This window comes from Austrofundulus limnaeus, unplaced genomic scaffold (assembly GCF_001266775.1).
Source record: "Austrofundulus limnaeus strain Quisiro unplaced genomic scaffold, Austrofundulus_limnaeus-1.0 Scaffold627, whole genome shotgun sequence".
Lineage (NCBI taxonomy): Eukaryota > Metazoa > Chordata > Actinopteri > Cyprinodontiformes > Rivulidae > Austrofundulus > Austrofundulus limnaeus.
Window position 1 is genome coordinate 40724 of NW_013953029.1, and position 14482 is coordinate 55205.

The following is a 14482-nucleotide window of genomic DNA, read 5'->3' on the forward strand; positions in this document are numbered from 1 at the left end:
ATTCTATTCTATTCTATTCTATTCTATTCTATTCTATTCTATTCTATTCTATTCTATTCTATTCTATTCAGGCATATTTCTATATGGAGCATTGGAACAAATGTGAAAGTTATCCATTCATGTATGAAAAGATGAAACAGGCTGGTAGCCTCACATTCACACATCAGTATCAACAAAACAGGATCCATACCCGCAGTCTGCGCCCATACACTGTGACCTGGCCACGAGCCTGCTCCTTCCTCTGTCTCCACTCCACCAGGTTGAGGCCGTTGTCGATGGCCAGTGTTATGTTCCTCCTGCTGACTGTCGGGTTGACTGTGCCGGCCATCAGGTGGGGCTCGGTGTACAGGGACACCTCCATCCCATTGGCCAAAACTAGCCGCAACGACCCATCCAAACCAATAAAGTAGCTGTTCCGGACTTGATCTGAAGATATACAGAAGACATAAAAGGAAAAATGGCCGTGATTAGGGTTTGAAACAGTCAGAGCTTCTTGGAGCTGATGTAAGAGAACTAAATCTAATATTCCTCTCAGCAAGACACAAATATAATGATCTAAAATGGCTGCACAGCACAAAGAAAGCCTTTAGCGGCAGTATTTAACTGAACCGCTGCGGTAATGTTGAGTCTGTGACAACAAAGATCAATAGTGCAAGGTTTCACAGCACTAGTAAAGTAAAATTTTACAGCTGTTGCGGCAGCCTGGAGGATACTGAGAGATGAAAACTATCAACCCTGCTAGCTTGCCAGTGGCCACAGAGAAGGCAGGGTGTGCACACACACAGAATCACAGGGTATAAATCTGAACCTGTCTATTAGTATCCCAAGGTGACAGCAGCCTATGTTCTAGTTCAAGACCGATGAGTAATGTTTTCACTGAGCATCTTATATACATCCACCAGGGAATGCTTTGCTCCCACTTCGTCTAAGCACACTGAAAGGACCAGGAAGCAATTTATGTTCAACTTGACCAACAGATAATTAATGTTTCTCTTTTTTCCCCAGACACCAGTTAGTGGACTTCACTTAACAGAAAATAAATGATTAAATCTTTATACTGGTATTTTTTGTGCTAATTTGCCACGTTCTAATGGCGATTTTGCAGTTTTTTCACAGCGCACACACAGTATTAATAATAAACCTTTAGAAAAATAGAGGTTTGCACATAATTCTTTGGTCCGGAGCATCAATGGGTGCGTTGTGTGTTCTGACGCGAGAAATTGGCCCGAAACTGACCTTGGACTGGTCCATAACTCTCTCCATTGTGGCGACACATCAAGAGCAGACCGATGACCTCTGATACAGACACCACCAACAAAAGGCCTCTGAGGCCAAACGAACCCAGAAATAATGCTGAGTCGGAGAGTTCGCACTAATGTATGCATACAGGTCTGTGGGGGGTGGGGTGGGGGGAGGGACCTACCTTAGAGTTATAGTCACCTTAAAGTGCACATGCATATCCTTCAAATACAAAAAATCAAAGAAACCATCTTTATACTTAAGAAAATTGGCGTAGTACACTTGATTTTACCCATTTTGTCACATAACTGGCCTATTTTCTTTTAAATTTGGCTCAGCCAAAGTGAAACAGGAAGTGACATCAAAGGGGAACTCATTAATAAAATAAACTCACTGGTCTCTGTTTATTAAAACAAAATAATTAAAACTTTGACTCTTCTTTGTCTCTCTTTGATAGCAACTAAAAATAATCTAAAGAAACATCAGATTCTTCTCTAAAGTCTGTGTTAGCTTTTGTAACAAGGCCCTGTTTACATGCAGACATTCCCCTTTGACATCACTTCCTGTTTCTTCACATGCAAATATCTCAACAACCGTTCATCTCGGCAACGTGAAATTTGTTTTGCAATATGTTATCCGTGGTATCTTTCCAAAAATGCATTCAAGTTTATTACAAAAATTTGATGTCACGGGCACTTTAAGGTGAGTGCAGTCTGAGCGCACAATGCAAAACGGCTCAACTTTACAAGAATTATAAATGGTTAAATTACAGCTATGGCCAACTGTAAACTTTTTAAAATGTGTTTTATATTTTAAACACATCTACAGCATTTTGCAGTCATAACTAACAAATTTTACAGGGTTCCTACAACTTAAGGCAAGTTGAATTTCAGACTTTTAAGACCTCTTTAATGGCACTTGAAATTAAATGAGAGTTAGTGACAATTTGACCCAAATGTTGAGATTTAGACAAAACAAGAGCTTCAAGAAGCATCCAGTAAACTATTTCAAAAGATAAAGGTTATTAAATATTTAAATATTTGAGATGATTACAATCATTTTACTTATGTGTTAACATTTTTAAGACCTCTGAAAGACTGATTTAAAACTTATTATTAGATTGATGAATTCAATGCCTTTCAAGACTTTATATGGATCTGCAGGAACCCTGTTTTAAGAGTCTGTCCTTCATATTTTTAAATCTTGCAGTTAAGACAATTCTGTTAAATAACAGCAAGAAATAAAAGATTGATCTTAATCCAGGTTAACAGACCGGGATGCATGTGAGGACAGCAGAAGGTATTTGTTCCAAAATGATCAAATCTAATAATGAGTAATCAGAACCTGAACAGGTCAAAACCACAGAACAAAATGTTCAAACCAATTAAATTCTCTACTCAAGTTTATTTATCTCTACATGTCCTGAAGGATCTTGTATGACCACCTGCACTGTGTTTTCTGATTTATTTTTCTGACATAAAAATCAATGTTTTTATTTATTTTTTGCTTTTATGGGAAGTGGGACTCGTACCACCATACGTTATTAAAAAAAATGGAAAGAAAAATGTCTTTGATTGAGGAAGTTGTGACAAACCAGGTTTGGTTCTATTTACGGTGTATAGATTTTTTAAAAATGTCAGAACAAAAGAATTCTGCTTCCGTCTCATTATAGTGACACAACCCCAAAGTGCTGACAAATTAGACAAAGAAAAGTCAACAACTCTATTTTTATCACGACGCAAAGTTCTGATCTGTCTTGATCATCTGGCTTTAAATGGCTTTCATTAAATAATAAAATTAAAATCTGTCTGAAAGTCCCATAAAAAGAAGTCCAGTGGTTCTTGAAATATCTTTGAGGTACCAAACAGACAGTGCTAACTCCAAACTGAATGACCAAATAACCGTACTAAACTAAGATTTGGTTCAATCTGTTTTCACTCATGTGTTGGGGATCAGTCGTAGCAACAAAGAAAAAAAAGAAAAAGCAAGATTTTCATTTTATTCTAAGCTAAAACCTTTAAAACTTCACTAATTATTATAAACCATCACCTTGCATCAGTGTATAGAAATTGCCGGAAGCCGACAGGTTGGTTGTGACTGTGATATCCTCTTTATTAGAGCCTTCTGTCTGGATTCGAACTGAGCTGTCAGAATCTGAGCGGTAGCTGCTCACTCTGCCGGTGGGGTAAGTGATGTTGGTCAGACGCCCGTAACCGTCGTACCTGCAAAAAAATAAAAACATAAAAAAACATCAGCTGACATGAACCAAAGCAGGTAAAAACAGCCATAAAATTAGACACCAATTTTAGAAGAAAACTAAATGTAAATTGCTCTCTCATCTCAGATTTGCTGTGATTATGCGTTTTCCTTGCAAAGACATCCTGCATTTGCATGGTAAGTACTGATAGGCGCAGCAATTTTTAGCTGAAGCTTTTATTTTTTTTCCGCAGGATTTCAAACTGCAGAACGTGTGAACAGAGGCGGCAAAACAAGCATCACATTTTCCAACGGGTAATAAATTCAGAAGCATCACCTTTAATCACCTCGCTGAAGCACAATCATCACGCTTTAAAAAGACAGACCTATCCGCCGCTGCACTCTACTATTCAAGGGTGAGAGTAGGTGCAGCAATATGCAGAGCAGTTTTGAACTTTTCTAGCTCTTTCAGCAAGAAATGAATAGGACATGAATACAAATACGTGCTGATCTTCAAGTGACAATCAAAAAAAAAAACAGCTGCATAATCATGAAAAAGGAACTATTACCAAGGAAAGTGTCACGTCCAAGTGAAATCCCATACCTCTCTACATTTGGAAAACTGCTTAATAGCTTAAAAGATTAGCAACATCACCTAACCTCATTATATCGTCTTTGAAATAGGAGCCCACAAGTGCAAATCCTCAGAGATGCTGCATCTCTGTAGCCTACAAATCAGTTCATCACATCCAAGAACATGAGAGGTCAGATTGCTTCATTTTGCTCCGAGAGAGCATTGACGTCAAGCAATTTGAAATTTTTTTTAGATTGTTGCTATTCCAGAATTAGAGTGAGCGAACAGCAGATTACTTAGAATGAAGACTTTTATCTGCGCGCTGAATACACATCAGAAGGTCCTCCTCTTTCATTGCTGCCCACTATAATAAAGCTTATAATAAACGAGATGGCGGGTGCTGGTTTACAGATATTTCCTCAGTGCTGCCATCTCAAATATCCAGTATAAAAAGGAAGAGTGGGAGAAGGATTATCTCCGAGAGATAAATGTTATCTGATCTAAGCCGTGCGACGCGCTGGGAATCATGAGCGTATTTTAGCCGAGTCTTTCACGTCAGGAAATACAACATAGCAGAGTAATTTATATCTAAGCATTTGATTTCTTTGATACTGCTCACATTTTACCAGGAAGAGAGTCTCTGTGTTCATCGCACGTTCAGGCGTCTGCAGCGAGAACACGCCTTATCTCAACTGTACCGTCCTGAACGGTTTAATTTATTCAGCGCAGCCTTCCTGTTTGCCTTCATCGCAAAAAAATCCAACAGACAGGAAGCTTATTTTAGAGCAACACTACATGTGCCGGCTTGATCAGTGACCTGCACTCTTTCTGTCTCAATTAGGGCTGTGAGCTAGCCGGTTCGTTCCTTGAGCCTTGCCGCTGAGCTGCTAATGGTTCTGGCCTGCTTCAGCTCAGCTGCCTATTAGTTTGCTTTCTCTGGACAAGAAGGGCATAGCGGGGCAGGGTGCTGAACAGCAGGAGAACTGGTTTCCCCATGGTTGGCCACAAGTCCATTCAGATTGCATCACCTTAGTATGACAAGCTATCTATATGACCTTTAATGCTAAAAACCAAACAATGGGCCGAACACTTCATTTCCAGATCATCCCAAGCACACAAAATAACCAAAGAGCCTCGTATTTTTGCATTTTTTTTTTTTGTTTCAGACTCTGAGAACACAAAGAAAACGGCTGTATTATATTATGTGAAGAACATTAAAGGGGTCCATAATTACTGGTAACATTAGACTTTATTTGATAAACATTTATTTTAACTGTAAAATAAAGACTAAAAATACTGTAGGCTGTTTAGTTTTTTAAATTTTTAAACTATAAGTTTAAAAATATATTACACGGACGGGGACATTTTATGTACACTCAGAGCTTTCTGGGTAAATGATGACGTGGATAGGTCCTCGGTGCGAGGCCGCTAGTGAGCTATATCCACCCTGAAGGTTAATCTTGGACAATATCTGATGATCGACTCTTTTAAATGAAACCAGAGAGCGTTGACAGAGAGGAGAAGGTAGAAATGACTCAGCCTGGAACTGAAAATATGGATGGAGGAAAACAGAGCTGCTTCACGGAAGAAGAGCCTCAGCTTAGCCTGTTAGCTTTATATATATATGCATATATATGCATTAGCTCAACGCTACGCATTCTCCTCTCATCACTGAGGTCCTCCATCCACATGACAGAGAGGGGAACACAAAAATGACTCAGCCTGCAACTGAAAATATGGATGGAGGACCTCAGTTTAGCTTGTTTGTTGCGCTAGCACCGAGCTAATACATACGTATATGGCAAAATAGTGTTGGCACTAGAGTGAAAGCTAACAGGCTAAGCTGAGGTTCTTCTGCTCTGTGGACCTCCACAAAACTAAACATCCTACTGTATTTTTACAGTCTTTATTTTACATTTAAAATATGTTTATCAAATAAAGTCTAATGTTACAACTAATCGTGGATCCCTTTAAGATATCATCACCTTATCAGTTGGGCAGGAGAGAAAAATTACTTTAGGAAGGTTTAATAAATTTACGACAACCCTTAAGCACTTAATCTAAGAAGAAAAATATAAAGGAGCCGGTGTATTTACAGTAAATCCCAGTGCAAATGAGGTTTCAAAGGGTTACAAAAAAAAAGACAATTCAGCAGACAATGTCTTTTGTTCTCTCTTAGTCAATCCTTGGTGTCATCTCTGCGCTCACTGAGGTTATGTTTGATCTGCAGACCAAGGCATATAAGTACGTATTAATTATTATGGGTAAATGTTTAGCCGTGCACTTTGTTGGACTGAGATAAATAACGGTTTTGATGGCAGCAAATTATGCTTTTGACCCTCAGGTGGTGGGCTGACCTTCATCGCTAATTATTCAAGAGACAGGAAAAAAAGCTATTTGTTTAAATGAAACATGGATAAACTGATTTGCCTGTAGGTAACAACAACAAAGTCATTGCTTAACTTGAAAGAAAAAAAAGGAAACTGACTAAATCTATCTCTTTTTTAAAAAATTAATTTCAGCGCATAATAATAGGAGAAAAAAACTTCTTTACTTTGAAGATCTTATATGTTTAAGAAACAAATCAATGTCATTCATTGCCACACTGTATATTTCATCAGATCTTTTGACAACTTATTATTTTTTAAGTTTATGTAATTTAATTTATATGTAATATATGGATACAAATTAGATTTTACTCAATGATTGTGGAATTGAGGGCAAATTTTCTAAATGTCACTCAACAGTGAAATTATATGGTGGCAAAATTATTACTGTGCACTTCTATTTGATTGTTTTATTATATTTTATTATTTTATCAGTTACAAACATAAAAAATCAAGGTTTTGATGAGCAAAATGCTTTAGTCTTTATTTTTTATTTATGCAAACTATCAAACTGGTTTTCATTACAGTGACTAAAGTAAAAACCAAATAATCATTCAAACTGAAATCATATTTGTATTCCAAAGCATGTATTACTTTAAAATTTTATTTTGAAGTCTCTCAACATGTTCAACAGGCACAGATATTGCCTTGTCAGAAAACCTGACTATCCACGGTCTCCACTTAATTTTTAGGGAAGTACTTTGTGTAATTGATGATACATGATGTTGTTTTCTTGACATAATGAGGAACAGCATGTTCAAACCTAGTAATAACAGTAGCTACTTCACAGATAGTCAAAGTATTCAACAATTCCACTCAGTGATCACTTTGTGGCCAGAGGTAATTCAGAATTCCTATTTATGGCTGTGTTACTGCTCCCTACTTTCATTAGAGGCGTTGCAGATTACAAACAAACCAAATAAATATGAATGTGTGTTGCGTATTACACAAAGCATCTGATGACATGTCAGAGTTGTATTCTTGCAGTGAGGTGTAACAGATGTTTCACCAGCAGATCTGCTTAATCACCCCTTTTGAAATGACATCCAGTTAGCACAGTCGCCCCTGCTACACTGAATTAGAATAAGGGACAGACTGCTCCGCACAAGTCACATGAGCATGAAATCCAACACTCATATGTTGAAGAGTGTGGGAGTGCTTTCAATTGTTCCCTCTCAATGCGTGGTTCGCCTCAGTCAATTACTACCTCTGGCTATTCTATTATGCTTGTATTAATGGGCCTACGCAGCCCTACGGGTAAAAAAAATCTTGCCAGTAGATATATCTTCTTTTTGCATCCAACAACTCCAGACAATTGAGGGTCTGCAGCCTGTCACTGAAAGCAAGGGTGCAGATGAGTAATATATCACCCAGTAATCCTATTTGGTATGATAGCAGCAAATAGGATTACACAGATACTTCCACAGGTCTTGTATTTTGAGTGACTTGTCATTCAGCCAGAAAACCGCAACTCATACGCCAGACCTCCTACTCTGAACAATAACTCGTTACATCATCTCAGCAATATGTGGCACAACAAACTTTTACTTTAGAATCAAGATTCTCTAATTTTTCAGCTTCTGAGCCACAAAATATCTGTGGTTCAGGCTTCAAACACACTGGTTCAAGAATGAAATTGAAATCATAAAGCAAGAGCAAAACAACTTTTGGAAACCCTTCATTTCAAGTAGGGGTCTCTGCAGAACGTGTTGTCCTGTGGGTGGAGGCAGCCCAACTCGTGATTGGCGGAGGTCTTTATGTGGGCGGAGATGGCCCAAGACATGACTGGTCAGATTGACGGTGGGGTTTGAGGCTGGAGGCAGTGGGGAGTAGCTTGGTCGAGTCGAGCAGGAAGTGGGTTTTTTTTAGATTAATTTTAGTCATAACTTGAGAAAGGAAAATGCTAGCTGCACGAAATTTGAACGTCGTACATGTGAAAGGATGTGTAACAATATGGCTTGGTTAAAACACCCCTAATTAGCCTGTAAAAAATATTGATTTTTAGCTATCTTTTTACAGGCTGGTTAGGGATGTTTTAACCAAGCCATATTGTTACACATCTTTTCACATGTATGACATTCATACATGTGAAAAGCATTTCGTGCAGCTAGCATTTTCCTTTCTCAAGTTATGACTAAAATTAATCTTAAAAAACATGTTGCTTCCTGCCTGACTCGATCAAGCTTACTCCCCACTGCCTCCAACCTCAAACCCCACCGTCAGTGCGACCAATCATGTCTTGGGCCATCTCCGACCACATCGTAACCTCCGTCAATCACAAGTAGGGCCGTCTCCGCCCACATCAAGACCTCTGTCAATCAAGAGCAGGGATGTCTACACCCACAGGACAAAACCTACTGCAGAGACCCCTTACTCCTTCATTTGGGTGTATTGATTAAAAATATTTATTTTGCAAACTTGTCTTAATACTTACTCAAAGAAAGTTGTCCATCCATTTTCATTTGTCTTAGAAGCAAGAAGTCCTGAGCTTCCATGGTAGGTCATTACAGCAAGTTCTTGACCCTGGGCAGCAACAGTTTTAAGGGCATTGTTGGTACCAATGGTGAACCAAAAGGTCTGTCCATCTGGGACCATCAGCCACAGAGGCATTCCAGTGGTGTCTCGCCGAATGAGCACTGTGTTTTTGTTTTTATCCGTGATACTGCTCAAATCCCCTGCTCCGGAGTACGTCAGATTGTAGAGGTGGTCTCCTGTGGTCAGACTCTGCGTGAAAATGTGACTGCCATTGGAATCGAACAGATAGAGTTCGTCATTGATGGGAGAGGATACCTCATACATGCTGAGGGGATTGAGAAAAGGTTTGTTTTTCCGCACATATCGGATGCGAATGTTCCCAAGATCTGCTATGTAAAGATCTCCATCGGGACACACTGCGAGGGACGAAGGACCATTCAGCTTGGCGTCCTTGGCATAGCCGCCATCACCAGAGTAGCAATCACAGTTGGCGTCATTCTTGCAGTCACACCCGCTCGGTGCCCCCGCAACCAGGGAAATCTCCCCGTTGGTTGACACCTGCCGCACTCTGTTGATCTTCTTTTCATCGGACTCGGCGATGTACAAAACTCCACTGTGGGAAACAGCCAGGGCGTTGGCCGACTCCAGGGTCGCGTGGATGGCCACTTTACTCATGAGAAAATGGTCGATGCCAGGCACTTGGCAGTGCATGGGACGGCCCGCCACAATGCGGACTTGATGGTTCTCTGAGATCTGGAGCACAACATTGTTGTCCAGGACAAACAACGAATTGTCCATTGGACTCACTGCCAGGTCCGTGGGCCACTCTAGACGTACCTAGAAGGAAACAGAAACAAATTATATTATTAGATTATAAAAGGGTGGTAATTGGTTGGTTGGTTGGTTGGTTGGTTAGGAAGATGGATGGAAGCCACAGCATCTTTAACATTTCCAAGGTTTCCTTTTTTTGGTTTTGCTTATTAATCTTGTACTGAGATTGCCTGAGTCCTTGAAAAGAGACTAGGGCACTCAGGCAAACAAACGACCATACTGTCCGGCTGTCTAAATTACAACTTATTGTTCTGCTGACAATGTATCAGGCTTTTAACAAATTGGAATGATTGGATCAATCCCATTTACTGGTGTCCTTCTCGCTTATTATCCCCAAGGGATCTCCTAGAACATACTATGAAGTGTCATATTTCAATGGATAACTTGGAGCTCCAACAAAAATCAATGATTGAAATCTGGTCACAGCAAAAAGTGATCAAGAAAAAAATACTCCACCAATTGCACATGTTTGTTCTTTAATAAAAATGTACAAACAAAACAATAAAAGCAAACTTTGATTTACTGTATGCTTCTCTGCAAGGACACAGAACAATGCACCCAAGTCCATGTGACGTTTGTTACTAAAAGCTGGTAGCTTTTAGAATCAGCCAAATAACAACCTTTACAAATCTTTCATCTGCAAATATTTCATTTCTCAATTTCTAAGTGAATGTTAGCAGAATTACCCTTTTAAAATAGTGAGGGAATTTGTTTCAAGTGGATAGAAAAAAACATCAAGCATCACACACTGTTCATATCCCATAAACCTTCTATCATCCCCCACAAAAACGGAGGAGGTTTACATAATAGGATCCATCTTTTGGCCACACTCAACAAACAGGTGACTGGCAGTAGGATACATGTCAGCTTTCAGTGAGCAGAAAACGCATTTACTTGGGTAATGAAGGGGAGACTTTCAATTTCTTAAAACCTATTTCTTGTCAACACTGGTGGTTAAATATTTCATAAGCTGGAGTGTGGAGTGGCTCAGGGGAGCTGCCTGTAAGGAGGTTTTCACGCCACTTTGACTGATGAGGGAATATTTTCTGAGCTGCTGTCCCACAAGCTGTAACCCGATCATACCCTCCACTTTATACAGCGGGGCAGCTGTCAGTAGGGCCTCCCAGATAGGGCTGCCGCCGACATAAACCCCCCTCAGAACACACTCGTCAGATGAGACTATCACGGATTATGACCAAAACAACACAAACAAGTTTAAAAACACATCTGCAGTTGCATTCGCACCATAATGACCCTTTTTTTTTTTTAGCAATCTCTTCTCTCTTTGCTCATACCTGCATGATGTCAGTTTGAAGGAGAGTAATGGGTTCCTATTTGAAGTTCCTCTCTCAAATCTGAATTGAAAGTCACAGTCAGAACCTTAAAAAGTTTTCTGAAGCTGGTAACAGCCCTGAAATATGTTCAGCTGATCTGATTTTAAGACGTGGGTCCCCCTCAACTTCAGTTTGAACTCAGCAGGGAGCGCAAATAGAAAATTCAGGAATGGAATCATAAATGATGCAGATTGAAAAAAAAAACAATAAAGGAAAACAATAAAGACTTAAGTGCATTGTGTAAACAAATCAGCATTCTCCAAATGAGCTCAAACCATTTCCGGATGGCAACAACAACAACGACGAAAAAAGCAAAACTCCAACAAGATCACAGACAGTGCATTGAATTATAAGTGAGTTTCGCAGCTATTTGATCAGCACAGAGCGATAACAATAACCTTACAGAGAGGAGATAAATCTGACACAGCTTCTTGCTTATATCAGGTGTGGTACAGCAAAAGTAATGACCGCTGTCATGAGCCTTCTCCAGAGAAACTATTTCTAAGTGAGGGGTTGGGGAGTGTTTGAAGTAGGAGGCTATGTGCTCTGGATGAATTTTTAATGGATGCTTTTTACTGTCTGAGTGTCTCTGGCAATGCTTGTGTGATTTGTCATCATTGTGGAGCTGCAGTCAGCCTGCCTGCATCCTCGAGGCTGCACAACTGGGATGGTGAGCATCCATAGGCGCTTGTGTGTGGGAAGGTAGGGGAGCAGCAAGCAGGGGTCATGATGGGCATGGAGGCCTCCCCACGGGTGCTGAAAATGGGCAGCTGGAAGCTTTGCTTTTTTCACTGAATACTTACATTTTTATAAAACAGAAAAAAACAAAACAACAACAAAAGCAAAACCTCCTCACTCTGGTTTCATCTGAGACACCTCAGGTTCTTTTTGCTGGTTCGGCTTGAAAGCTTACATAAAAAATCAGATTGGTCCCCAGCCTGCACTGTTTATTGTCTATTAAAACTATTTTGTGATAAACCAGACTATAATTTATATCTATAAATGACCAGGTATACTTGGGTTTGCTGTGGAGTTTCTGAATTTCTAGATCTTTATGAAAACATTATAGAGAGACACTGACTCAGAAAAGAAAAAGATCTGACGTTCTCTTCTGCTGTCAGGATTAAGAGGATTAAAAAATCTGCAGCACAGAATTTAACTGAGCCTAGGCTCCTGTATGTATTTCTTTTGCATCTGTAATTTTTGCAGTCAGACTGGCTGCTTCATAAGAAGTATAAGAATAATAGAACATTTTGTGGCCTAGCCTGGTAAAAACCAGCCTCTTGCACTTCATTTTGTACAGAGGGTCTGGACTTTTGGCTATTTAGAAACAATTGCCTGTTGGAGGCGTGGCCTATGTTGACGTTTAAAAAGATTATATCTGATTTACCCAATCGCCAACGTTTGCCCGTGACTTCCATGCACCAGCTCCACCGTGAAGGAAGCTAAGCTCAGACGCTAAACGGAAGTTGCATGCACTGTAAACAATCATCCCCTACTGGAGGGCTATCCAAATGGCGGCCAATTGGTTCATTCATCTTTTAAGCCCAAACCCTTTGTTTTCTACTTTAATTACTTTAAGTTCTTTTAGTTAGACATAGTCATGTTTGGTATCGACAGAAACATCAAAAATCTTGGCTAGAAGCTGGTAAAAATAATTTCTATGCACACTCAAGACAGTTAGAATTACAAGCAGTTGAAGATAAAACTATGAAAGTAAAAGTAAAATTGTCAAAATATTTGTGTCAAACAGGAGGCATAATGTGTTCTTTATGTTTTTGATATTGTTTAATTATCACTACTTTTATAGGGTTCTGTATGTTGTATTCATGATTAAATYCAGCAAAATAAACTATTTCAAAMGTAACAGATCTTTGTAATTCTTGGTTTATTTACAGAATTACTTTAATCGCTGGATGTTCGGCCCCTCAGCTGTTGACCTGCAGTAACTGTGGCCCCCGGAGCAGTTTAGTTGAATAGCCCTGCCCTACTGGGAAGAGGGAAGTACTGAGCTGAATGAGACGGCTGTAAATGATGCTGCAGGCTAGTGAAGACGGAGTGATAACGACTTTGCTGTCTGATGTGAGTGTCTGTAAGAGTTTGTCTCAGCCATCAAAAAAATATCCAAGTTACTGAACAAACATTAGTTTGACATCTCCATCATCTTCTTGAGATAAACAGAATCAAGATGGCCACCACAGCAAAACAATCTTAGCAAATACAAAAAATGTCTAAATAATCTGTCAGTTAGTTTGTGAACATTAAAGCTTTAATAAAGTTTCACTAAGTTCATCTAAAACTAAAACTTACTGCCTCTGAGCAGACAAACAGAAGTTCGTAAGGGGTGGAGGTATCCTATTGATATCAAAATAGATTAATCAATACTAAAATTTTGTTTCTAATTAGAAACTCATTTGCAATAGTTAATGAATTTTTGCCTGCAGTGCCGGATTTGTCTCCTGCAGCTGACTCAAAACTTCACAGAGCAGCTGCCGACACAAAGCCCCTCACTATCAACTGCTTGCGTCACCAGCATCAAAAATAACTTACAATTTAATATTTTTCCTGGACTCCATACTGGGATCAATTTTCAAGCAGTAAATTACACCTAAACTGTGCGACTTTACTCCGTTTTCTGTCATTGTAAGGAAATATATTAGTAAACAGCAGGAAGGAGCGATAATCGTTGTCAGCGTGTGTCTTGTGTGAAATAACGAAGAGTTCCTGCATGTTTATAACAACGGAATGGTCGATATACGAATGCCAGGTGTCCTGTTGTGCTTCAGAGAGCAGCTTGCCTCGCTTCCTTTGAACTACTGCTGGTTTTCTCTTTAAAAAAAGAGCAAACAGACATATATAACCGATATAAAGTGACAGAGCAGAGTTTTTAAAGTGGATGTTGCACTGAATCAGCAGGTGATCTTAAAGAGGATAAGATTCATTCATGAGACAACCCAGAAGTTTAAATATCAAACAGCTGTGAAACACATCAACACCACTCAGAAGTAGCCAGAAAAAGCTGAAGAGATAAACTGAAGCAACAGACAACGGTAGTTTCCAAACCAGGAATACACTCAGAAGTAGCCTGGTGAAAACCAGCCCCTTGTTCTTCGCTTTGCTTCGTACAGGGGTCTTGATTCCGCTATTGAGAAGAGATTACTTGCCTCTGTTGAAGTTTAAAATGGGTAGGTAGGTAGATTTTATTGTTTGTCCTAAACGTGACAGAAAATCGTATATACTACAGCTATCTAATCTAATCTAAAAATTAAACGAACACTAAATCTAAAGACTATGAAAATGTATATGACTAAATAATCTAGAGCAGTGGTTCCCAAACTTTTTATCTTCTGACACACAAAATATCCATGGCAAAAACTTGTGACCCCAAATATTCCTGGTCTGAGTACACAAACTTTGTTAATAACCCTAAAAACACAGGCTTTTTG

General features: G+C 39.3%; 1 protein-coding gene across 11 annotated transcripts in view; it reads right to left on the minus strand.

The window, feature by feature from the left end:
* tenm4 (teneurin transmembrane protein 4) overlaps positions 1-14482 on the minus strand; it is a gene marked incomplete in the record, with an annotated part of 177421 nt that overhangs the window by 25445 nt on the left and 137494 nt on the right. For all 11 annotated transcript variants that reach the window (XM_014027265.1, XM_014027266.1, XM_014027267.1 and 8 more), the window contains 3 exon segments: positions 191-426; positions 3289-3461; positions 8831-9708. In XM_014027265.1, the coding sequence (XP_013882719.1) occupies positions 191-426; positions 3289-3461; positions 8831-9708 (1287 nt within the window).